Source organism: Littorina saxatilis, linkage group LG17, assembly GCF_037325665.1.
Source record: "Littorina saxatilis isolate snail1 linkage group LG17, US_GU_Lsax_2.0, whole genome shotgun sequence".
Taxonomy (NCBI): domain Eukaryota; kingdom Metazoa; phylum Mollusca; class Gastropoda; order Littorinimorpha; family Littorinidae; genus Littorina; species Littorina saxatilis.
The window spans coordinates 26,382,053-26,409,415 of NC_090261.1; the positions used below are offsets into that span (position 1 = coordinate 26,382,053).

Below are 27,363 nucleotides of genomic sequence, written 5' to 3' on the forward strand. Positions count from 1 at the left end.
AATCCGTTTGTCGCCTCTTACGACATGCTGGGGAGCATCGGGTAAATTCTTTTTCAACTGGGTAAAGCTGTACATAAAAGGCTTTGTTCCAATATTAAAACAAAAAATATTGTCTGCTACCTGGTTTGTACGTTTATGAGTGATAAAATGTGCTGCTTTGCTGAGATAGAAAAACTGCTTTCAAACATGCTGTTTAGTGCTAATTTTATGATTACTGATCTTTCTACAATAATAATATGGATATTGCAGTACATTAATAAGGAGATGTGCTCATGTAAATGTACTGTACACATTCTTGCGTTCACTGCACTGCTTTCAAAGGAATGCCAACAAAAACTTACACTACCAGGCACTTCATCATACAGGCATATAATCACACACACACACACACACACACACTCACCATCTATATACAGAGTCTGCTCACTCAAAAGCCAACTCTCAAAAACAAGTTCTCAACTCATTTTATAAACATGAATAAAAACATCTGAAGAAAAAAAAGAACAAGAATTTTCTCAGTAACCATTTCACTTAAAAAATAAAAGCAGATATGTGACCCTCCACCACGAAATGAGTCGCATGTCACCTCGCGCGGTTCTGCGCTAGGCTTGATATAAGTCCGGAGAGTGTATGGTAACAGCGTGAGGGTCACCTTAGTCACAGGCTTATAACTCAAACAGTTTTCGCTCTTTTCCAAAACGGTTTTCACCACTGGATAGAGCATAAAAAACTCTTTAGGAAAATGTAAAAATATGAAAATCATGCAAAGGTGACATGCGACTCATTCCGTGGTGGAGGGTCACATATATACAAACTATACTTTAAAATTGAAATATGAACTGCTTATACATGCATTACCAAACCTGTGAACAGTACCACTCATACATATTTGCACACTGAGGTACTTGATTCATGCAGCATCAAAAATAGATATGGTGTACTCTTTCCCTTTACAGTCTCGTGCTAAATCGTATGAAAGTGTATGTGTGTGCCTGTATCAGTGTGTGTGTCCAAGATCCTTTTTTTTCTTCTTGAAAAAGTGACCTGACCCAAAAAAGTTTTAAAAAAAGGTAATTTTTAATCCTCCATTTTGTCCACATCAATGCTGATTTACTGTTTCAATAAGACTCGTTATTGAATGGCAAAGAAGAATTAAATTGGTTTAAATAAGAATCAAGTATGTTTAGACAAAACAATGCTGAATAGATGAGCCTAGCATTGTACATGTTTTGCAGTTAATTCAGTTACATGTGTTGTTAGCAATACATTCATGCACTGATATTCATACAACTACAAGCTGGAAGTGGTTGAACAAAATGTTACATTAATTACAAGAAAAGTATTCAGTAGTATTTACATGAGAAGGTATTCACATGTTACTGTCCTGATCCAAACCATGCCTATCACGTGCAAAGGTTTGTGCTGCATGTACAGTGTGATTATGAAGAAAATAAGAATAGAATCTTACTCGGTAGCCAGTTTTGCAATATTGATAGCCCGAAGACAAATGATACCTGTCAAATCAATTCTTGATTAAGTGTAAAAAAAAAAAAAATGGACAGATTAAAAAAATGTCTTAGCAATGCTTTTCCCTTTTTGCAAGTGAGAAGTCAAACAGCGGATATGAATATAAAATTGTCATGATTTCAAGCCTTCTTCTCATCAAGGCAAGTGCAAGATTTATGAAAACAAACCAGTGCAGCAAACACTTCCACCATTAAGCACCTTGTTTCTTTCTTTCTTTCTTTCTTTGGTGTTTAACGTCGTTTTCAACCACGAAGGTTATATCGCGGCGGGGAAAGGGGGGAGATGGGATAGAGCCACTTGTCAATTGTTTCTTGTTCACAAAAGCACTAATCAAAAATTTGCTCCAGGGGCTTGCAACGTAGTACAATATATTACCTTGCTGGGAGAATGCAAGTTTCCAGTACAAAGGACTTAACATTTCTTACATACTGCTTGACTAAAATATTTACAAAAAATGACTATATTCTATACAAGAAACACTTAACAAGGGTAAAAGGAGAAACAGAATCCGTTAGTCGCCTCTTACGACATGCTGGGGAGCATCGGGTAAATTCTTCCCCCTAACCCGCGGGGGGTTAAGCACCTTGTGTTAACATTCCAAAAGAACAAACATCAAATGTTCATTGTGAATATGCTCTGGTCCCAGAAAAGATTCAGAAAAAATAGAAAACAAAAGCATAACAAAATAACTATAATTTTAGTAAATGGCGACACTCTTCTGATGTTGGTCTGCTGCATTAATATTTACTGGGTAATAAAATTTCTTACTTTGTTTTAGTTTTGTTTACCAAAAAACTTAGAAAACTCGTATGTGTCAAAAACAAGGTAATACCTTGTTCAACTCAAAACAGCTGAGCTAAAACTAAAATGGAAAAAAGTACATTGATTTTAAATCCATCGTTAATGACACTGTATCATTAGCAGGACCAACGTTTTTTGTAAAAATGCATCCCTGGAAAAAAAAACTACCTCTAACTCTAAGGAAAATGTTGCAACTGATGTAAGTTGGGCAACAGTTACAACATTGACAATTCCATGAAGTGGTCCCTCAAAGGGAGAACATTTCAAAATAGAATATTTAATTATCAACCCTCTGAGGTTTTGAGTTTTTAATCAAAGGGTTTTAAAAATAATTCAGTGATAGTTCAGAAAATAGTCTTGAAATAGAAGACCAAATAAAATTCAAAAACATATGACATTCTCTGGAAGCCTTTCGCAATGTCCCAAAGAAGAGTCAAACTTTGCACAAGTAATCTGAACAAACAAAACTTTGCACAACTTTTACATTCACTATCATTGTGAAAGAATATTCAAAGGAAGTGCAAGAGCAAATAATTCTGCTAGATACTAGCATAAGCTTTAATTGGAATAAACAAACGTAACATATAAAAAAAAAATGCATTTCAATTCAAGATTCAATATCAACCCAAAACAAAAGTTACAGGAACATATCACAGATTGTCTCAGAGCAGTTATTTGCAAATCCCAATGAAAATCAATAAAAAAAAAACAACCTCAGGACAAGTACACCTAATGGAAAAAACAAGAACAAAAAAGAAAATGACCAACAACAAAAAACAAGAATTTACTGCCTTTGTATCATCAAAAATAACTCTAGTTAGCTGAAACCTGAATGTGCTGGGCCTGTTCTGATCAATACTGTGTCTACAACAGTTTGGCAATGTGCCAAAGCCCGTCCATTTAACAAGATGCAAAAGTCAACTAGTTGCCAGCAATATTAGTTTGGTGAAAATTATACTGCATAAGGTAACATATCAGCCGTAGCTTGGTTAAGAACAGTGCCAAATACTTCTTCACCATCATAAAAAAGATGACTACATTACTAAAACGTACAAACTTTGCTGTTAGTCGCTCTGCTGTGTACTTGTTGGGTTCAAGCTAAACTTTTGTTCTTTTCAATATCTGGAGCTTAAGGAAAGAGGTAAGTCCTTTGAAAACATACCAAATTCAGGTGGAAAGTTTGTACTCTTAAAGGAAGGAAATTTGAGTGTAATGAGTATCTGTGTTTTTTTCTCAAGGCACAGTATGTAATTTAATGGGTGGGGGAGGTGTCTCAAACAATAGCTTTGGAAGCATAGAGGTCTGTGTTACAATTTTGAACAGAATGATTCTCTCCTACCAAATACTGACTATACCTCATAACTACAGCAAAAAATACTGTGATGGAATAAAGACAACTAGTGGAAGATGCTAAACAGGGACATTCTGAACTACATAGTTAGTTAACTGTTGCTTTTAGGGTCCAGCGGACCGTTTAGGCCAAATCAGGACCCCTTCAACTACATAAATTTGGCTTCAATTTGAATGACACAAAACTTGGAGGGGGTGGAAAACAGGTAGAAGAAAAAGAAAAACATGCAGGACGGGATAAAATGGAAGCAGCAGTGAAGGTTATTGCTTATTTCCCCTTTAGAGGCAGATTACAGCTGCCTTTGATCCGAATGTTGAATTGTGATAGGAAAGATGATGGGAGGTGGACAACATGGAACACTGTTGCTAGTGGCCATGGGTGAATGCCCTTGGTGGTGACTGCATTTTGATTCTCTGGGATGATCAGACACATTAGTGCACATTGGTAGTACACCGTATTTACAAAACAAATGCATACAGTTGAATACTTCTGGGATTCCCAAATGGTTGTACGTGTACTGTAATGATTTAACATTGAGAATTTCTTCAATCATGTACATCATGGCAAAGAAAGCAGTTTCCTTGAGTAAATTGTGTATTTGCACATGTATAACCTCAAATCTAAAGAAAAAAGTCCAGATAAATAAAACTGCGAACATTGTCAAGAAAAGAAAAAACACAGCTCAAAATTAAAAAACACAAGTAACAAGGAATGTCATACAACTCATTGGCAACAGTATCCGTAAACACACATTTCAATTTTGCGATGAAAATATATTCAACTGCACCATCATCCCCTGGCGCAGAAAATTACTTGGACATATTTTGACAGTTTTTTTTGTAAAACGACAGTTACCAAACAAATGGTATGAGCAAAGGCTTGGGCAGCAGTACAGGGTCTAAAACACTTCAGCAGCTTCAAACTAGAGTATGGATAGGGTTGTATGGACAAAAGAACAAAATAAATTGTTTCCTTCACAGTGTTAGCAAAACTGAAAAACTGAAATAAATAAAAATCAAACTCAACCTGATGGCAGAACAAAATCCAGGATGTAAAACAATCAAATTTGGATCTTAAACAAAAACAAGTAAACACCACAAAGGCGTAGTACATACTACACGCCTCTGAACTATATATGCTGTTCTAGGCCAATCTCTTGAACATGAAGTTCAAACAAAATTAACCGACTGTTTTTAATTATTTCCCATTAACCATGTTCTTGTGTGTGCAGAAGGCCATGTAAAGGGAACAAATATACTGAGCTCAAAGACTCTTAGTATCTCACTGAAGGGTTCTCAGGTGTAACCCAACAGACTGAGCATGACTTACTACACTGCACTGAGTTTCTGGTTTACTACCTGAAAATATAAACAGCTTAGAGCTTTTGCAAGGACATTTTAAGAATCGTACAAATTACTGCTGAAGTTAGGTAGGTTGGCTCGCTAACTTGCTAGTCTAGTATTAATGAAATAATGGATTTCAAAAACGAACTGCAATACAGAAAAGGGAACAAATCATCGCTTTTAACAGATAGCAGGCATGTTATAAAAAAAAAATCAGATAAACCAAAACTGAGGTATGTGAAATGTCCACAACTTAAAACAGAAACAACATTGGTAATCAGCATCTGAATAAAAAAAAAAACCAATATTTTCTAAAAAAGCAGACTGGAATCCACCATTTGTGAATCAGAAAGGAATTCCAGAAATCTTGTGCCCTATATGAGGCTTCAGATTTGCGCTTGGAATTCTTCAGAAAGCAAAGCTCTATGCATGAAACACACCAGAGAATCATTTTCTAGCTGCACGTTTACCACCATTACCCCACTTTTTATTATCCACCCGTGTTCTTATCTATAATATATATTCCCATATACACAACGTATCTAATGTATGTATAGCTTGCCTAGCAAAACAAGCACGAAATCACTCATCCTTCATAAAAAATCACTTATTCCAGCTTTAAAACAGTGTTAACTGCTATTTGCTTTAATTTTCCACGTTCAAACACTTCTGTTTTGTCACCTCTCTGTACATGTGGGTACATTACAGATATATAACCACTGTCTATACATACGATGGTATATTACAAAATTGTTGAAGCCTTGTCCGAAAGATGCATCCCCGAACGCAACTTTTCGTCAGTGTGGGTGCAAGTCAGGTGAAAGGTTATTGTTGGATCTCAGCTGAGCCAGTATGGGTTCTTTTGCTGCCGCTTCCTCCTCTTTCGAACCACAGCTATTTTTGGACCCTGAGCGCTTGCCGCTTTTCAGGCTGACCGAGCCAGCAGTATTGTCTGTTGAGCAGTCTATCAAGCGTGACTGTTCCAGAATAAACTTCTGCGACACTTTGAGATTAGCAGCGTTGGTGGCGGCTGTCTTGGCGGCAGCAGTTTTGGTGACAGTGGTGGTGTTGGTGTTGAAGGTGGGCGCTGGTTGCGGGGCCGGGGAGGTAGTATCACAGTTATCTTTGGTCCGCATTTGTTGAAGGATGTGGTCCCTCAGGTGAACGAAAAAGTCGTCAACACCTTCAAAACCTGCAGGCAAGGAAGACAACAATATGGTCATTTTGCTCACTGTGAATACTGAATCAGTGATGGAAAAAAACACCAACTAAAGCATACACACTATTCAGGGCCTTCAGTCTAAAATGCTGCCAAACTTGGCTATGCAAAATCGGTTACAGACATCCCTCTTTTGAGGACCCTGCTTTATCAGGTTCTCTGTTCATTAAGTCTGTAAACTTGCCTCCATCTTTTTTTTAGACCTGGCAATCTTAAAAAGTACTGACTGCTGCAATTGCAGCACTCTCCCTGTTAATGTCTGTTGTAACATAGCGTACACTGTGACATCTCTTGCACTGGCGCCTGGTATCTCAGTTGGCAGAGCACTTGACTTGTGATTACACTGGCGCCTGGTATCTCAGTTGGCAGAGCACTTGACTTGTGATTACACTGGCGCCTGGTATCTCAGTTGGCATAGCACTTGACTTGTGATTACACTGGCGCCTGGTATCTCAGTTGGCAGAGCACTTGACTTGTGATTACACTGGCGCCTGGTATCTCAGTTGGCAGAGCACTTGACTTGTGATTACACTGGCGCCTGGTATCTCAGTTGGCAGAGCACTTGACTTGTGATTACACTGGCGCCTGGTATCTCAGTTGGCAGAGCACTTGACTTGTGATTACACTGGCGCCTGGTATCTCAGTTGGCAGAGCACTTGACTTGTGATTACACTGGCGCCTGGTATCTCAGTTGGCAGAGCACTTGACTTGTGATTACACTGGCGCCTGGTATCTCAGTTGGCAGAGCACTTGACTTGTGATTACACTGGCGCCTGGTATCTCAGTTGGCAGAGCACTTGACTTGTGATTACACTGGCGCCTGGTATCTCAGTTGGCAGAGCACTTGACTTGTGATTACACTGGCGCCTGGTATCTCAGTTGGCAGAGCACTTGACTTGTGATTACACTGGCGCCTGGTATCTCAGTTGGCAGAGCACTTGACTTGTGATTACTCTGGCGCCTGGTATCTCAGTTGGCAGAGCACTTGACTTGTGATTACACTGGCGCCTGGTATCTCAGTTGGCAGAGCACTTGACTTGTGATCCTCTGGTCTTGGGCTCTAATCTAGGCCAGGACCAACACCGGTCAACTTCATGTGCACAATCAAAGACAGTATCAAGGTCCCACCCCTGTGTCACAGCTGTGACACATAAAAGACAATGGTCATTCTGCCAAAAAGTGCAGTTGGCTGATTACACCTAAACAAGCACACACCTGGGTAGCGCGACTCTTCTTGCTGCTAGCTGTCCACTGTGAGGAAGCAACCTGAGTTTCCTAGCGATGGGATAATAAAATAAGGAAAACCAAAAAAGAAAAATCCCACCAAAAAAACCTGCACTGACCTGGAAAAGAGTTGATGTCGATGATTGCGTACTGCTGGGTCTGACAGTCGATAATGACGTCGATGCCGATGAGACACATGTCCATGGCCCGACTGATGGAAGCCCCCAGCTGTTCCAGCAGCTGCCAGTCTGGTTTCACTAACGGTTCTTGAATGCTAGCCGCATCAATCTGCACAAAGCCAGAGACACACCGCTTACATTTTCCCTTATAGTTGTACAAAAGAAAAAGAAAAAAAGGTTACTTATTGGAATTTTTAATCATAGACAGAGAGACACATTTAAGAGTAGGTCGACATAGTAAACTTTGAAGTGAACACACAGACAAATAATGAAACGTAAATAATAAAGTAAAAAGACTTAGCTCAGGCGTTGTCTCTGTGATTTGAAGATTTGTGGTTTTTTGTATAGTTAGCAGTATGTTATTTACATTAAAAAGTTGTTTTTGTTTTTGACTTGTTTTATTAAAGAAGCAATGAATAGAAACAGTATGTGTGTGCCTCTTTATGTGTGCCTTTACACACTTACGCACGTGTGTGTGTGTGTGTGTTACACTTTCCAATTATTTTTTTTGTTTGTTTAAATACTTCCTTTGTTTACTTACTTCATTCAGAGGATGGGCTGACCCTGGCTTGGATACTTCTTGTGTATCGAAGAATATTGTGGCGTGATCTGAAAGCAACAAATAGGGCTTAAACTGAAACTGTTTCTGCCATAAAGTTTAAAGTACAATTCAACCAATGTACATAAAGATCCTGCCAACACACACACATCCATTATCAATCACTGTTACACTGAATATTTGGGCACATATTTCATACAGTCAAACCTGCCTTGGTAACCACCTCTCGAAACCGACTACCTGCCCATTACGACCACCCCAAGGGATCCCCAATGCGTATTTAATTTAATTTTTTCTATTTTTATCATTTACCTTTCCATGGCAGCCATTCATCTATTATGATAACTTGTGGTTGGTCCCTTGGGTGGTCGTTATAGGCAGGCTCAACTGTATAACTTTTGTCTTTTAGACATGGGTAAAATCTTACATATACTCCTGACCCTCGCGCATCTCTTTGAAACAAGAAGAGCAAACGCTCGATCGAGTCACTTTCGCAGTTCTGAATATTATATGAGGCATCAGATGGACAGGAAGAAATTGCTATTCACAACACAATACAGATGTAAATAATTTGATGTAAAGAATAATCCTATAAAGTTTGAATCAAATCCGATGAATAGTTTCAGAGATATGATATTTCAATTTTTTTCCTTCAAGACATACCTGTGACCTTGAAAAAGGTCAAAGGTCACCAAAGCAGACGTCAAAGTGTAGAGGTCACTGGGAGTCACGTTCACATAAAATTTGAGCCCGGTCACTTTTATAGTTTCTGAGAAAAGCCCAACGTTAAGTTGTGTGTTGCCGAACAGAAAAGGCTAGTTATCTCCCTTGTTTTTCTGATAACGTTCGTAAAAGGCTACAGATGTAAATACTTTGATGTAAAGAATAATCCTACAAAGTTTCAATCACATCCGATGAACTTTGTCAAAGATATAAAATGTCTAATTTTTCCTTTGACGCTGACCTGTGACCTTGAAAAAGGTCAAAGGTCAACGAAACCATCGTTAAAGTGTAGAGGTCATTGGAGGTCACGACTAAACAAAATATGAGCCGGATCGCTTTGATAGTTTCCGAGAAAAGTCCAACGTTAAGGTGGTGTCTACGGACGGCCGGCCGGACGGCCGGCCGGACAGACTAACACTGACCGATTACATAGAGTCACTTTTTCTCAAGTGACTCAATAAAAATTGAAGCAAATGTGCTGTTTTCATCACACACAAACAAGCTTTCAAAGAAACAGACACACATGTTTCTTTTGTATCCTAAACAGATTTGACCACTGCACGAGCTGACCCACACAGACAGACACACACACACCTACACACACACAAACAAGCAAGCAGAATTACACAGCGAAACTTACTGCCAGGGTACAGGTTTTTTAGCGAGGGCCTCTGAACTACAAACTGGCGACTGCCAACGACGAAGACTTTGTAGAGTATTGCATTGTGGTTGAGAAAGGACTGGGCCACACATGGCACTTCCACATCTTGCAAATGATCTTTGCTGAAAATGATCGCCATCTGTGGAGAAAGAAGTCATGTTGGTCTGAGCTCTTCTGAGTTTTATACAGTTGAGCAATTGCGGGCAGCAATGATATCAAACCTCATGTTTTTCATTCTTGCAAATGTCCTTTTAACAAAAATCTTCCTTCACCTACTGGTTTCTTCTTTTTACATTTAGTCAAGTTTTGACTAAATGTTTTAACGTAGAGGGGGGAATCGAGACGAGGGTCGTGGTGTATGTGCGTGTGTGTGTGTGTGTGTGTAGAGCGATTCAGACTAAACTACTGGACCGATCTTTATGAAATTTGACATGAGAGTTCCTGGGTATGAAATCCCCGAACGTTTTTTTCATTTTTTTGATAAATGTCTTTGATGACGTCATATCCGGCTTTTCGTGAAAGTTGAGGCGGCACTGTCACGCCCTCATTTTTCAACCAAACTGGTTGAAATTTTGGTCAAGTAATCTTCGACGAAGCTCGGACTTCGGTATTGCATTTCAGCTTGGTGGCTTAAAAATTAATTAATGACTTTGGTCATTAAAAATCTGAAAATTGTAAAAAAAAAAATAAAAATTTATAAAACGATCCAAATTTACGTTCATCTTATTCTCCATCATTTTCTGATTCCAAAAACATATAAATATGTTATATTTGGATTAAAAACAAGCTCTGAAAATTAAATATATAAAAATTATTATCAAAATTAAATTGTCGAAATCAATTTAAAAACACTTTCATCTTATTCCTTGTCGGTTCCTGATTCCAAAAACATATAGATATGATATGTTTGGATTAAAAACACGCTCAGAAAGTTAAAACAAAGAGAGGTACAGAAAAGCGTGCTATCCTTCTTAGCGCAACTACTACCCCGCTCTTCTTGTCAATTTCACTGCCTTTGCCATGAGCGGTGGACTGACGATGCTACGAGTATACGGTCTTGCTGAAAAATGGCATTGCGTTCAGTTTCATTCTGTGTGTTCGACAGCTACTTGACTAAATGTTGTGTTTTCGCGACTTGTTCTAGTCTCATGTTATTCAGTGTTGAAAGCAGCAATCTGTTACGCTACACCAAAGCTAATATTTTTCTTTCTCCAAATCTCTTTTTTACTTACATCATTTTTGACTTACGTTTTTTCTCCTTCAAAGCAGAAGACTGTAAGGCTACATATAAGCTGACATTTTCCTTTCTTCGAAATGTTCCTTTTACTTTAAGTATTTTTAGACTTGCTGGGTGTTTGTCTTAGTAATTTGCATCTGTTACAGCTTCCAACTCTCCTTGAACTATATTTACACTGCCATAGACAGTCTCCCCCAGCTTACCCTTACAGCTGAAACCAGCCTACTGTAAATATACAACTGACCTCATGAGAGAGTGAACGAATTACCTCATGCGCCAGTCTTGAGCCATGAGACAGTATCGGTTTGACAACTGAAACAAAAGACAGATAAATATGTAAAACGAGAAAAAGGTGGGAGGGGAAAATGTACAGACATGAAAGCACCCACAAATCTATCTCTACAACACCACATACGCCTCACTGAGTTTATGCTTTAAGTAACTGACCAGAAATATGGTAAACATGAACTCTTCAAGCAGCTACTGACTCTCCAAAGGCAACCCCATGCCCACATCCACTTCCACATCTTGGGAACAAGATTTAATGTATAAAATCCCTTACACAAACCGCTGAAGAGAGTACAAAACACAAACACACACACTAACTAACCGATGGGAAAGGTGACGCCAGCTTCTGCAAGTTTCATTTTGTTCTGTTCCACATCTGTCGTTGTAAGCTCCACAAATGTTGGAATTATCACTCGTGGATCTGAAAAGACGTCAGAATAATGTTGGCGATTTGTTCACAAATTCTCCAGTACACACACAAATGGCAAACTCTGTGGGGAGAAATTCATAAACACGTAAACAAGGCAAGGGCATACAGGAGAATCTCCATTTTCAGCCACACCCCCCCCCCCCCCCCCCCCCAACTTTCAGACCTTGGTTTCAGAATTTGTCCATCATAAAGCTCTATAAATCTACCTCCCTCTCATTTAAGGCTTCATTTTCTCATATTTTTGGCTGTCATACTGTATCATCTTTTTAAAAAAAATAGTTATTAGGTTTAAATAGTTTAAAAAAAACACCATCAACACCTCTTTGACAGGTGTGGGGAGGGTTGTTTTCATGTGCGTTCCACTAGCTCAAGATACATGAATCCTAGCACTGCTCATCACAGCATGCAACATTGCATTAGCAATTGCTTCAACAGTTGCAAGGAATGTGGTCGCCTTTAAGGGCAAAGAGTTTGGATTTCTTCAACTCACCTTGAGATAATGCAATACCAAACACTACCGTCTGCCTAACCTAATCTGCAAGGTAACAACTAATGATCTAATGACAGTACTGCTCAGGCTAAATCCACCAGCTTACGCTAGAAACACTGGCAGTCAATAGCTAGATTAGCTGACCTCACAAACAGCCTAGCCCGAATGGAAGAGGATACAGTGGAACCCCCCTTTTAAGACCTAACAATCCCCCCAAAACGGCATATGGCTGCCTAAATGGCGGGGTAAAAAAAAAAACGGTCATACACGTAAAATTCCACTCGTGCAAAAAACACGAGTGTACGTGGGAGTTTCAGCCCACGAACGAAGAAAAAGAAGAAGAAGAAGACCTAACAAAAATCTGAGAAAATCAAGCTAGTCTTAAAAATGAGGTACATTTGCAGACGTTATCAGGGCACACGAAATCTGGAAAAATCGGCGAGCAGTCTTAAAAATGGAGAGGGATGGGGTGGGGTGGGTGTTAAAAGGGGAGTTCTACTGTAGTCATAATACATACATTGCAAAGTGTCAACTGAAATACACAGGCCAACATGTACAGTGTTGCCACATGCATTGGCACTTCAGCACGAGCTTAAAGTGCACTTCCCATTTTCTACTCTACCCTAGAACCACTGACAATATTTTGAAGCAGAGAGACTGATCACAAGCGGCATGTGCACAACTGTGGCTGCATTTGTCACAGGAATCCACTTAAAAAAACATGACAAATACAAGATGGATTTGACACTCATTATGTCGATTTGTTTTCTAAAATTTGAAAGGGCTGAGAGTTGTTTGTTTAATTTTTGAGGGAGAGAGCTGGATAGAGAGTTTGAATTAAGGAAACAAGACTGTGTGTGTGTGTGTGTGTGTGCTTATGTGTGTGTGTGCTTATGTGTGTGTGTGCTTGTGTGTGTGCGTGTGCACCAGTGTATGCCTGAGTGTAGGCATAAGTGTGTGTGTGTGCACATGCATACATGGGCATGTGTACTTGCATATGCACAGCAGTGGTGCGTTTATACCCGCACACCCTGGTGTTCATAAACACATACACACTCACACTCACAGACCCAACATACACATCAAACCATACAAGCTCATAAGTGCGCGAAGAAGCACACAAACCTGTGCAAACGAGATCGCATGTGCAGACCTGCTGGTACTGTTTGTATCTGTCCAGCAGACGTCTGGTGCTGTCCAGTGGGTCCAGCAACATGCATTCTGGGTGGCTGTCTGCATAGCCCTGGCAACAACAACAGCAACATTAGGTAAAAAGAGAGCACACAAAAAACAAAAAACAAAAAAAAATGTGTATTTGCTTTGTTTGGCGTTTTCTATTTCACAATACAGAATACAAAATATATTATTGCAAAGACAAATTCCTGGTGGAGAATAAAAATGTGTTATCTAAAAAAAACAAAAAACCGAATCAAAAGCGAACCAAGAAAACATAAACAAAGAAACATATTTTTAATAAATGCTTTTAAAGGGTGCTTTGTAACATTCTTGGAATCATTATATTACAAGAAAAAACACCCACAAACAAAACAGGACATTGAAAGCACAAGGCTAAAGTACCCCCTTCCACACACATTTCCCATTTTTCAACTGTTCCAAGAAGAGACACTCCCTAGCTTCTTGTTATCCTGATCAAGGGTAGTACGCCTTATTCTTCAGAAACTCTCATAGCGTGGCCCATAAATAAATAAAAAGAAGAGAATCAATCCTGTTTTACAAGCCCCTATTTGTAATCTATCTGGTGCTCTTTCAAACAGGAACCTACTTCATAAACCCCTCAAAGTCAGTTAATTCATGAAAAACACTTACCACTCACACTCTGTAATTCAAGCCCTGTTACTGATCATAAAAATGTAAATTAAAACCTAAGTTAAAATTTTCTTTTTTAAAAACAGCGCCAGAACTGAAATCACTTTGTAGGATAAGCCTCAGCGAACACTGCTGACAGACAGACTACTTTTAAACATAGCCAGAGCCAGGAAACTGGTGGAGTTACTGTGTGTACTTAGGTCATTTACCTGACCAGAGGAACACACACAAGGAACTTGTATCAATGATTTACGCTGCAGTTGATCCCTCACTCGATCTGCCTGCCACTTCTAACACGTCAAGAAAAGAAAAACAACACTCTCCCAACTGAGGTTCACACACTATAGGCCTATCTATTGCTGCAATGCCACCCCCTACAACCCTGAGAATACTAGTGACTGTTTATTGTTTGCTGATTCTTCTGCTTTTTATGTGGATTGCGTCAACAGTTCACATGAAAGGGAATGAGCACAATAATGTAGATATGAATGTGTCACTTAAAAATAACCATCCAACAAAAAAAGAATGTTCCTCCAAGTAGTCTATACACATGCACACACTCACGCACACACACACTGACACACAGGTATCTCATCATGCAGTAAGACAGCCGCAGAGAGAAACCGAGGGAAGGAGAAAGCCTCAGATTCAAATCAGGTCAGAATGTGAGTCAATTACTTTTAGGGACCTATATTTTAAAAGCTCTTGAACCCTAGACACTCTTTCCATTTTCTCGAATCAGTCAAGCATGAAGCTGCCATGACAGTCAACAATACTTGTCCAATCAAAACAACCAAAGCAAAATCCTGTACAGTGGAACCCTTGCTGGGTGTACCCACTACAATGGAACCCTCCTTTTAAGACCTCCCCCAATTTAAGACCTTGATTTTTCTGATTTTCTATTCATGGCCCCTGTAAATTTACCTCCATTTTAAGACTCCCTCCTTTTTAAGACCTGATTACCTCAGATTCCTGGAGGTCTCATAAGGGGGTTCCATTTTACTAGTTCAATCTCAGTTGTAACCTAACCGCTTAAGTTTCTGAGCTAAACCTTGGATACAGAATACAATGTATAAACAAAGGACCAATAAGCACCTGCTGGGGGCAGGTAGATGTTGGATCTGAACAGCTAGTGTGTATTACGACCGCTAAACCTGACTACAGGAGGTGTAATACATGCAGTCTAGATCACAAGTGTAAAGAGAGGACTAATCATTTCAGGGGTCACTGTTTCCCGCTGTGTTGATTTATGATGAGTAGGGTTGTGCTTATCTCCTTTCAAGGTTGATGTCCCAACATAGCCGGTGTAAAAGTTGTCAACAGTCACACTGTTTACTTCAGCTAGGATTTTGTTTGTTTGTTTGCTTAACGCCCAGCCGACCACGAAGGGCCATATCAGGGCGGTGCTGCTTTGACATATAATGTGCGCCACACACAAGACAGAAGTCGCAGCACAGGCTTCATGTCTCACCCAGTCACATTATTCTGACACCGGACCAACCAGTCCCAGCACTAACCCCATAATGCCAGACGCCAGGCGGAGCAGCCACTAGATTGCCAATTTTAAAGTCTTAGGTATGACCCGGCCGGGGTTCGAACCCACGACCTCCCGATCACGGGGCGGACGCCTTACCACTAGGCCAACCGTGCCGGTTTACTTCAGCTAGGATACTGATACAGCAAATGAAATGCTAAAAGCCGCTTGACCTCTTGTCTCATCTTGATATTGCTGCATTTGAGGAATAAAAGAAAGAAAAAAAAGATCTATTAGGAGGAATACATAGGCTGTGAAATAGTCTGCTGTATTGGCTGTTTGAAAAAAAAACCACTCTCTTTTAAGAATGTTTCTGGACACTTTTAATTACAGTAATGCAATGAGTGGTATTTCACTGCAATCTGATCGACTGAAAGACTATCAACTCTATCAAAAGCACAAATGACACTTCATTAGCTGTAAGGTTTAGCTTTTTCAAACATTGTGTAGTTTCAATCCTGTAGACACCAGCTTTGATATACCATTGAAAGCTTGAACCATTCTTGTAAAGATATTCCGGGAAGGAATGTACATGTATCTCTAACATCTCCAGTCATGCACAGGATTTCCTTGAAAAGGAAACGGACACACACAGAGTTCACTGGCATACATAGGTACACACTCGCTAAATGAGTAAGTATATCAATGTACAACATTTTGGTAAAGTCTTGTATGGCCTAGTTTTTCTACCATAGTGGTAGGTGTCCAAATAAACAAAATAAGATGTTTGGTGGCTTGTCGTCAGACCAACTTTTGTGTTTGGGGAGGAGGGGAAGCCGGTGGAATGGCTGTGTGTATCTAGGTCATTTACCTACCAGAGGAACACACTCACAAGGAACTTATATCAATGATCCCTCGATCTACCTGCCACTTCTAACACATCAAGAAAACTTTAAGCCATATATCCTAGGTTTCACCCTTTTGTGAAAACAAATATGTAATGAATACATGGTGTCAGAACACCTTAAAATGAAGATAACTCTGCACCACCCCCCCCCCCCCCACTCTCTTATGAGGTCATGCCTTCCTCATTAATTTCTGCACCTTTTAACACATTGCCATAAATTGCTAATGCATTCCAAATGTTTTACTGTGAAGGACAGCAAAGAATCCTTTCCCACTCTCTCACCTCATCCTGTTTTAAAGGAGAGAGAGAGAGAGAGAGAGAGAGAGAGAGAGAGAGAGAGAGAGAGACAGAGAGAGAGAGAGAGAGAGAGAGAGAGAGAGAGAGAGAGAGAGAGAGAGAGAGAGAGAGAGAGAAAGAAAGGGACAGAACAATGTTTGATTGTGTGTTTACCTGTATGTGTGCATTTACATTACAGAACACCATCCACACACCGAGATTTTATCCTTAAAAAAAGAAAAAAAGACAGGCCGCAGCTTGGTAACAACCGCATGTCACATAAGGTAAGTTTGTATCTACATACATGTACAAAAAAGGGAAATGAGTCACTTAAAAATTCCTCCTACATGAATGTCAACCCCTCTTCCTCAAACAGAAGGCATCAGCATGTGACAGCTGTGTGGAAAATTCATTCAGTGAACTGTTGAACATGACAGGTTGCAAGCGGACGATGACAGGCAAGGTAAAAACACTGACAGTTTATTTCGGTACCCAATCAACAGCACGCACTCCCTCACTCCCTGACCGGCATTTACTTGATTGACTAAGAGTAACTTACTGAAAGACATGCTGCCAAGAGTACTCCAACTAACCCCAGTGACCAAATATTAGCAGATAAAACGTGGACTCACTGGCTTAAACATGATTGTGTTGCTGGATATACTTGGCAATAGTTATTGTACTTATACGCAGGCAGCTGTGTACATACCTATATTTATGAGGGGAGAGTGGGAAGAAAAAGAGTGCATCATGGTAGATTTGTACATGTGGTTGTAACACACCTGCTCTGCTAATTGTAGTCATACAAACACTTTGAATGAAACGTTCTTAAATGTTGACTCTGACCCCCCAACCCCCCTTTTGCAATAATGAATACACACTAAAATATCTGAAAGTTTCTATTATCATGTTATTAGGCAGAAGGGGTCTAATTCGACCCAAAGTGGGTGCACTTCCTGTAGGTATTTTTCCTGGGTGCACCAAGGTGCACTTTTTTCTGATCTCATTGGACGTCACATGAATGTCAACCCTTTTTTTTACCAAAAGTTTGTTGATCAAGAAACGTTCCAACACAAACATTCAATCCAAAGTGCAAAATAGATAGCATTTTGACTTTAGCTACAACAACCGAACCCTCATAACCACATGAGGCAACTGACACAGTGCAGCTATTTTGTCAACCTTGCGTAACGCCATGATAATATGACCCCTCGACCAGCACCCCACGGTATCGGTATCGTGTTGCAAGCTGTAACAGATGTTCTGCCTCTTGCTGGGCAGAACTTTAGTCTTCTCAAAGTGAAACTGAATTCAGCAGTTTACGGTAGTCTCGCGTAGGAAATTAGTGCGATCTATTTTCCACCAGAAACTGCACCTGGGTGCATTCCCTGTATACAGGAAAAACACCTACAGGAAATGCACCTGTAGGAAATCCACCCAGTTTTGGTGAAATTCTACCCCTACTGCTGTAATAACAGTACATATACTGTTCAAAAAAAGAAACGCATAGCTTGTAATATTTGGTTAATTTAATTATGTGGCTACAAGGATATCCACCAAACTGCAGAAAATGTTTATCTGGTCGTCGACCTTTCGTCCATTGCCACAAGTGAGCTCTGCACGTGACGCATGCGTTATCAGTGGCTACAATGTCAAAATTGCTCATTTGGCATGACCACTCGTCATGCTTCTGTGTAATCTCGTGAAACTCGGGGAATATTGAGCTCTCACCATGTCTTCCAAAACCCATAAAAGCGGATTGTTCGCCACAAAGAAATCAGACGACAATTCAGCGACGAAAGATGGCCCGATTGAGCAGAGAAGACCGCCAAATTGCATTGGGTCGTTTACAAGCAGGCCAAAGTCAAAGTGCAATCGCCAGGCACTTCCACGTGTCCCAGAGCACCATCAGTAGACTGTGGGTCAGGTTTCAAGCCACTGGCTCCGTTGCTGACTTGCCACGAGCGGGAAGACCAAGGGCGACAACTGCTGCTCACGACCGCTTCATACGGCTCCGCCACCTCCGGAATCGTTTCCTGTCGGCCTCATCTTCTGTCCAGGCTCTCCCCGGGCCACACCGATTATCGGACCAGACCGTGCGGAACCGCCTGCATGAAGCTGGTTTGAGAGCTCGCAGACCTCACAGAGGAGCTGTCCTCACCCGCCGCCATCGCCAGAACCGAGTGCAGTGGGGCAACCAGCACCTTCGCTGGACCGTCCGGAATCACTGGAGACACGTGTGGTTCAGCGACGAGTCCTACTTCCTGCTCCAGCGACATGATGGTCGGAGGAGGGTCTACCGGAGAGTAAACGAACGTTACGCGCCCAACTGTGTGGATGAGGCACCCGTTCATGGTGATGGAGGCGTCATGGTGTGGGGGGCGATCAATACCGCTGGAAGGAGCACCCTGGTGCACGTCCAAGGGCGCATAACTGCCCAGCGATACGTGGAGGAAATTCTGCGCCCACACGCCCTTCCTCTTCTGGCTGACCAGGATGCCATATTCCAGCAGGACAACGCTCGCCCGCACACAGCACGACTCACCACCCAGTTCCTCACCGACCACCATGTCCAGGTGCTTCCCTGGCCATCCATGTCGCCAGACATGAACCCGATAGAACACCTCTGGGATGAATTGGACAGACGTGTGCGCAGGCGAGAAGAAGCGCCGGCAAATCACCGCGATCTATTGCAGGCACTTCAGGAGGAGTGGGACACCATCCCACAGCAAGATATCCGGCATCTGATCCAGTCCATGCCCAGAAGGTGCCGGGCAGTTGTTGCTGCTCAAGGCAGTCACACCCCCTATTGACTTGACAGCCTCGGCACCCAATCGTATTGATTGACTGATTGATTTGAAGATGCAAATGAACTGTGTGTGCATTCAACTGTGTCCATACCAAATTTCAAACAAATAATCTAAATATTGGATTTTCTGTTAATTTTTTCGAAAAATAAAACAAATTTGGCAAGTAGCAACTATGTGTTTCTTTTTTTGAACAGTATACTTACCTTTGTAAGCAAAACAATGCACACACACACCACACTAAAACAGAATGTCACATACTCCCCTTCAAAAATTAAACACAAACACTCACTACAAAACACACACACTCTCTCTCTTACCTGTATATTGCGAATGTACTGTTGTGATGTGGCGTTGCCATTGTCAGCCTTGGCGAGGATGTCGGTCACCTTGTGGACAATGGCATCAAAAGGACCCTGGTTGTCCAGTGGCTGTGTCAGGTCAAGCTGCACAATAAAACGGTGTCAACAGCTACCCTACTTCACTCAGAAATATGAAGTACAGTGGAACCCCCCTTTAAGACCTCCACAAATCTGAGAAAATCTGGTCTTAAAAAGAAGGGAATCTTAAATTGTGGGGTCTTTGTTTGTTTGTTTGCTTAACGCCCAGCCGACCACGAAGGGCCATATCAGGGCGGTGCTGCTTTGACATATAATGTGCGCCACACACAAGACAGAAGTCGCAGCACAGGCTTCCTGTCTCACCCAGTCACATTATTCTGACACCGGACCAACCAGTCCTAGCACTAACCCCATAATGCCAGACGCCAGGCGGAGCAGCCACTAGATTGCCAATTTTAAAGTCTTAGGTATGACCCGGCCGGGGTTCGAACCCACGACCTCCCGATCACGGGGCGGACGCCTTACCACTAGGAAATTGTGGGGTCTTAAAAAAGGGGGGTTCCACTGTACTTGCAATGAAAGAACACCCTTGGGACCAGCCAAAAGTATCCCTTCATTGCAAGTGGCCTGTCACGACAGGTATGCTTTGGTAAAGATAACAAACAAAGAAACAACAGGTGTCCTACTTTGGGAAGATGGCCACTCGCCGGAGGGGCCTTGCATCCTAGGAGCCACTGTACAACAGTTAAATAAGGCTTGTCAAACAAAATGATTCAGGTGATTTCATCATGATTATAGACCAAAACTTCACATGAAAGGTTACAAACACAACACACACATCTCACCACTAAACCTGGATGGATTACATTTAATTAAAAAAACATGAATCATGAAGTGAATGTAATAAAATTAAAATTAAACATACACAAGAATACTCAAACAAAGTCTTGCAATCATTTTTTGTTTTAAAAGTGCCTCTTGAGGTATTTGCATACATGTGTATGATATAAAATCAAAGAGCAAGGGCACAGATACATTTATTTGATACTAAAAATTGTATGGTTAACAGATGAATCAACATCAGAATTGTTCAACCTCCAATAACTTTGGCAACACTTCCTGACAAACTTGCGCAAGTTCACAAGCAAGCAGCTTATTGAGTTATTCCTCCATGAAATGATGACACAAAATTCACACATAAGGGCTAATGTGCACACACAAAAATTACCAGATTAATTGCAATCACATTCAAATCTCCACTAATCCGACCCCACGGCTGGCTCCCACTTGGTTGGTAACTTTCTGATGCATATCAGCCCAGGACTTCAGAAATGGCAGGAAAAAAAGGAAAAAGAAGAAAAGGAAGGGTGCTAGAGGGAGATTTTACTTGTGAATCGTACAACATAAAAAATATCTTGACAATACAGTCAATCAAAAACTATCAATGTCTTCTGCCTGGACCACAAAATAAATCCATCTTCAGACATTAATCCTTCACTCTCTGCACTGAGCATCCAGTCTCATCTCGTTCATAATTTGAAAAATCAAACGAAAATCAACCCAAAAACAGCAACGAAAATCTCGTAGAAACAGCAAGCTCATGCAACTATCAGAAATCAATGAGCTTTCATTGGCAGCAAAGCTTCTGACTGGATGCCACTTCTCTGGGGCCCAACAAGCGACAAGGGGCTGAGTGGATGGGGAAAAAAATCAGTCATGAGCAACTGGAGGAGTCTTCATTTATGCAACGCACTGGGCCAAGATTGCCCGGGTCAGTCAATACATTGATCGCTCTCTCTAAACAGCCGCTTCAAAGACTGAGAAAAGACGGAAACACAGCAAAAAAAGACAGAAATCACAGTAGCATGAACTGGCTCCAGAAGATGAAGACGGAGAGGGGATGATGACAGAAATGAAAGTAGAACAAGAGAGAGAGAGGCGGAGGCAGAGAGAGAGAAAGAGAGAAGGGAGAAGGAGACGGTGGGGACTGACACATTTAACATCCAACATAACAAAGGACAGTCTTTTGTTTTGATTTCAATGTTCATGGAAGACAAAACCTGTTTCATTGCCCTACATGTGTAAATCATGCACGTAAAGTTTGTTTTATGTGTGAAAAATAGCAGGAAGAGCTTTTGTGCCCTCTACTCAAAAGTCTTACTTGATCTTGGTTTATATCCCATGTTTATTGTCATCTTTTACTGGTCAGGATTTTCTTGTCCCGCAGGAGGCATTCAATAAAAGGTGACATAAAATAATGATGCATGCGTAAGATTTTCCATAAAACCATGGTCCCTTACTCTAGTTTCCAGCTGACGTCAGTCACAAAAAAGAAACATGGGGGTGGAATACACAAGAGCAAGTTGATAGTAAACACAGCTTGGCTTCTTGTCAAGGCAAAGGGAGCTATTCTTCTGCATGACTTGCTCTGATTAAAAGCAGGGGTGAGCCTGCAGTGACATGTTGAAAGTCGCATACCACTCACATGAGTCTAACCAAACCTACACAGTAAACAACCAGCTCACAATCCTCTCATGGCTGTCATATCCTGGTTCAGAGAAAAAAAATCCCTGTTTCTGAGTTCAAAACAAACATCAAGCTTACTGCAGAAAAATTCAAATATTTAATTACATGCAGGGATAAAATCTGACAATTATGAACATCAGGAACAATCCACCCCTAAAATGCATTTTGAGCTGGGTTTTTTCCCTAAACATTTCTTTTTTCCTGTATTTGTGAACATTCAGGAAATCTGTCATGAAAGTCTTTCAGATATATATGTTCAGTGTTTTGGAAATTCAGGAAATCTATCTTGAAATAGCCTTTCAAATATATACTTTTTTTTTATATAGATTTTACGAAGATAAAATATTTACGTGGGACATGACAAATATATTCCCAGTCTCAGCTCAGAGCTGTTTATCACCACATGATTTCACACACAAGAGATGTTCAGATCACTTATAAGATTGTTCAATTCTAAAAAATTTAATTGATTTTGTCAGTCAGAGAGAGAGAGAGAGAGAGAAAGTCACGGGGAGAGAGAAGTCTGTACATCATACCAACACTTTTTTTTCCTTACTTTTCTTCATTTCTAAAACATGTCTATATTTTATAACACCCAGACAGTTTCAATCCTATTCCTCCAGATACAGAACTGTATACTCAGACGACACACCATATCACTTTTATCAGACACAGTGCACCCTTATCTTAGCCACCCCCCCCCCCCCCCCCCCCCACAACAACCACCAATCAACCAGTCTCTTATAGGCTGCACACGGTATCTGTATTCAATGTACAACTACAAGTATATACATGTACAAAATCTAAAGATACTGGACAGGTGGAAATAAGTTACATAGATTTTCTGATTATCATTGTAAAGATGTGTGTACACTTCATGCATGGTATTACACAGGAACATTTTCAAAACTTGACAACACTGACTGCTGGTGTTTATATAGCTAAGCAAAATGATTTTTGAATGATTTTATTTTCAATGTTGACTCTGGAATCCTTCAGACAGAGGAAACAACCGTTATTTGATTTCCACCCCCTGAAGGTGGGTACTGATTTGAATCTATTTGCTCTTATCAACAGTAATAATTAAACAAGTGTTTCATACATGAGGCAAAGCAAACGCAAACATTAAGCCCTGCCTCTTGGTTATATTACAGACACTTGAAGTTGAACATTTCAGGTAAATGTTATATATAACTGCACAAAAGCCTTGTAAATACCTGCAGGGCCATGATGGACACATATTGTATGTATGGAGGACTAACATAAACTTGTCCTTGAGCTTAGTTTTCGTTGGTGTGTTTTTATACCTACCAGTAATTCCATGTCTCTTTCTGAATAACAACCTCTTTTCTATTCAGCAACGCTGCAACTGCACAATATGTAAATCGTTTGCAAGCTGGCTGACTCAGAGAGGTGTGTAGGAAGAGGAAATGGTGTAAGTGGCACAGGAACTAGGACACAGTATCAGTGGCACAGGAACTAGGACATAGTATCAGTGGCACAGGAACTAGGAAATGGTATTAGAGCACATGAACTAGGAAATGGTATTTATAGTGGCACAGAAACTCTGAAATGGTATTAGTGGCACAGGAACTATGAAATGGTATTATGGCACAGGAACTAGGAAATTGTATTTATAGTGGCACAGGAACACTGAAATGGTTATGTTATATATATGTTATATGAAGTCTTATATCGCGCGCGTATCTCCAGACTCGGACTCAAGGCACAGGGATCTATTTATGCCGTGTGAGATGGAATTTTTTACACAATACATCACGCAATCACATCGACCAGCAGATCGCAGCCATTTCGGCGCATATCCTACTTTTCACGGCCTATTATTCCAAGTCACATGGGTATTTTGGTGGACATTTTTTATCTATGCCTATACAATTTTGCCAGGAAAAACCCTTTTGTCAATCGTGGGATCTTTAACGTGCACACCCCAATGTAGTGTACACGAAGGGACCTCGGTTTTTCGTCTCATCCGAAAGACTAGCACCTGAACCCACCACCTAGGTTAGGAAAAGGGGGAGAAAATTGCTAACGCCCTGACCCAGGGTCGAACTCGCAACCTCTCGCTTCCGAGCGCAACAGGAACTCTGAAATGGTATTAGTGGCACAGGAATAGGGGAATGGGATTTGTGGCACAGGTACTTCTAGAAAAATGTAGGGTATCATGCACTGGCAGAGGAACTAGGACATTGGTATCGACGGAACCAGGGAACTGAACATTTGTACTGCATAGACCATTAAAGCAATGGTTATAGCAGGGAGCTTACTTAAGTGTATGTTTTGCCTCTATGGAAAAGAATGACCCACACTAAAACAATTTTTTTTAAACTGTCCTGATCTGAAGGCTGGACCCCCCCCCCCCCCCCTTACACATACTATGTAGCATACACACACAGAACATAACAAACTTTACAACAACAGCTGCACAATGAGCAAAAGAGCTTAGGTTCCGACATCAGAAGTTAGACACAATTGTCTAGTGGATCTGCTACTGGTGTATATGCCTTGCCATGGCGTAGCAGCTTACGTGCCCTGATGATCCAAAGAGCTATGCCGGCCGGAGCCTTCATAGTGCTCCTGGCAGGTGTAACCACGCCGGACAGGTCTGAGGTGAATGGGGCCAGACCTCCAGGTTGGGGGTTGTGCGAAGGGCTAACAACTCATCCATGGAAAATCCGGGTGGGATCCCGGCAAATCCTCCCCCCTGTGCTCTCAGGGTAGGACGTACGGGCCATGAGCTAAGGGTGAGGTAACCCCGACAGAAAACCCCGAATGCTGAAGACGGAGGACCCGGGCCGCACTCTAACAAACCATGGGTACACGCGCTTACGCAAATGATGAAAACCATTAGGCTTGGTGGAACTCCTCTGAGAGAGGATGAAGAAGCAACGTACCTTGCAGGTGTCACCTTTGATAGACGGCAGACCTGGAAACCACACATTGCACAGGAAGAGACGAAGGCCCGGTGCAAGCTAGCCATACTCAGGAAGCTGGCAGGTACCACCTGGGGAGCGAACGAGAAGATACCGAAGACAGTATACCAGGGAACAAGCAGACCCCACCTCGAGTACGGCTCCACAGCGTGGTCAACCTCAGCCAAGACAAACCTGCAGACCCTCGACCGTGTGCAAAACCAGGCCCTCCGACTCATCACTGGTGCAATGAAATCCACGCCCATCAAGGAAATGGAGAAGCTTACCACCATCCAACCCCTCTGTCAGAGAAGAGAAGCCAAGACTATGGTACAGGCCGAGAAGCTCAAGTGCCTACCCGACCACCCCATGAAGCACAGACTGAGCAACCTCACCAAGAATCGGCTCAAACGGAGCAGTTTTGTACACAAGAGCAAGAGACTTTCTCGGCAGCACAGGGAAGTCCTCCCACAGAACACTCTACCTCTGACTCAAGAAGAAGAGGAAACCCCCAAGGCAACAGAGAAACCAGGCATCCAGATCTGCACCAGTGTTCCACATGTTACCTCAGGAGAAGATCAGAATGACACAGCTCGACAGGCACTCACCTTAGCCCTGATTGACGAACAGTACCCAAAAGAGGTGTGGATCCATGTATACACCGATGGATCAGCAACTAACGCTGTGCTCAATGGAGGTGCTGGCATTCTGATCCAGTCCCCTGGGGGACACACAGCTACATCCAGCGTTGCCACTGGCAAACACTGCACAAACTATAAAGCAGAAGCTCTCATGCCGCCTCCTTGGTTCAGGACTCCGCAGACCCTTGCTACCAAGTTGTCTTCCTCTCGGACGCCCTTTCAGTCCTTCAGGCCCTAGAGAACGACAAACTCCCACAGCTGGCCAAAGCATTACAGATGGTCAGACAAACCAGAAGAGTTGTCCTCCAGTGGATACCAGCACACTGTGGGATACCAGGAAATGAAAGGGCAGATGAGCTGGCGAAAGAAGGAGCCGTGGAAGACCAACCTGAAAAGTGTCAGCTTTAGTGAGCAGAAGACAATCATCAAGGCATTGATGAGGCCAAGGACAAACAGAGATGACTACCACACATTGTCCAGAGAGCAGCAAGTCAACCTCATCAGGCTGCGTACTGGCCACAACAGGCTCAATGCTCACATGAACCAAAAGTTCAAGCTGCAGGCGCCATCACCAACCTGTGCCTGCGGTCAAGAAGACCAAACAGCGGAACACATCTTACAGCGATGTCCCTTACTAGATGAGGAACGAAAAGAAGTGTGGCCGTCACCAACTCCCTTGCAGACCAAACTATATGGCAGTCGACAGGAGTTGGAGAAAACGACAACATTTATCACCAGTGCTGGACTGATCGTGTAACCTCTGCGAACGCCAAGAAGAAGAAGAAAGTCTAGTGGATAAGTAGCCGGCCTCCCATTCGGATTCGGTTGAGTGTTCTATTATAACTGCCGCACTAGGTGGGTTAAGGGTGGAGAGTGTTCCAATCTCCCAGGTCAACTTATGTCCAGACCTGCTAGTGCCTTATCCCCATTCATGTGTACATGCGAGCACAAGACCGAGTACGCATGAAAAAGATCCTGTAATCCATGTCAGAATTCGGGGGGTAATAAAAACACAATTATCAAGCATACATCCTCCAAAATCAGCATATTACTTCCTTAATTAATGATGGGGTAAAAACGGTCATACACGTCTTCCTTCTCTGCTACCTGTCTGACCTTTAACTTCTCAGAAGGGCGTTTATGAACGGTTACCCTAGTCTCCTCAATCTGTATGGTCGCAATTTCTACGGTAGTAACGGCAGCAGCCTCCTTCTCTCTATCTCGCTTCCACTTCGGGCAGTTTCTTCGTACATGGATAGAGAACTGACAATAGTAGCATGTCCGGTCTCCAGTCCACAAGTCCGTTCTGTCATTTTGTCCGTCATCGTCATAGCCTACACTGTCCTGCCTAGCCTCAACAAAAGCTGTAGTCTATTTACAAAATTAAACAACCCATTTTGGAACGCATGGACTGTGACAAAGTTAAAACTCACTCGTGCAAAAAAAACATGAGTGTATACATGGGAGTTGAGCCCATGAACACAGAAGAAGAGAAGAAGCCAATGAGACCAGTACTGATTGAGGGATTCTTACCTTCACAAGTTCAATCCCAGCATTTCTGAAAGGGGTCAAAACAAGAAATAAATCAAACAGTGACAACAA

General features: G+C 41.7%; 1 protein-coding gene across 2 annotated transcripts in view; it reads right to left on the bottom strand.

The window, feature by feature from the left end:
- Positions 1 to 446: 446 nt before the first annotated feature.
- LOC138951655 (inositol-tetrakisphosphate 1-kinase-like) overlaps positions 447 to 27,363 on the bottom strand; it is a 29,229-nt gene continuing 2,312 nt past the window's right edge. Inside the window, exons 2-10 of one of the 2 annotated variants that reach the window (XM_070323194.1) lie at positions 27,295 to 27,319; positions 19,644 to 19,769; positions 13,158 to 13,275; positions 11,435 to 11,533; positions 11,069 to 11,136; positions 9,567 to 9,726; positions 8,186 to 8,253; positions 7,585 to 7,753; positions 447 to 6,214 (exon numbers count right to left, since the gene is read on the bottom strand). In XM_070323194.1, the coding sequence (XP_070179295.1) occupies positions 5,820 to 6,214; positions 7,585 to 7,753; positions 8,186 to 8,253; positions 9,567 to 9,726; positions 11,069 to 11,136; positions 11,435 to 11,533; positions 13,158 to 13,275; positions 19,644 to 19,769; positions 27,295 to 27,319 (1,228 nt within the window). In that variant the 3' untranslated portion in view covers positions 447 to 5,819. The remainder of the gene's footprint in view (positions 6,215 to 7,584; positions 7,754 to 8,185; positions 8,254 to 9,566; positions 9,727 to 11,068; positions 11,137 to 11,434; positions 11,534 to 13,157; positions 13,276 to 19,643; positions 19,770 to 27,294; positions 27,320 to 27,363) is intronic. The other variant, XM_070323195.1, reaches the window with a different exon arrangement.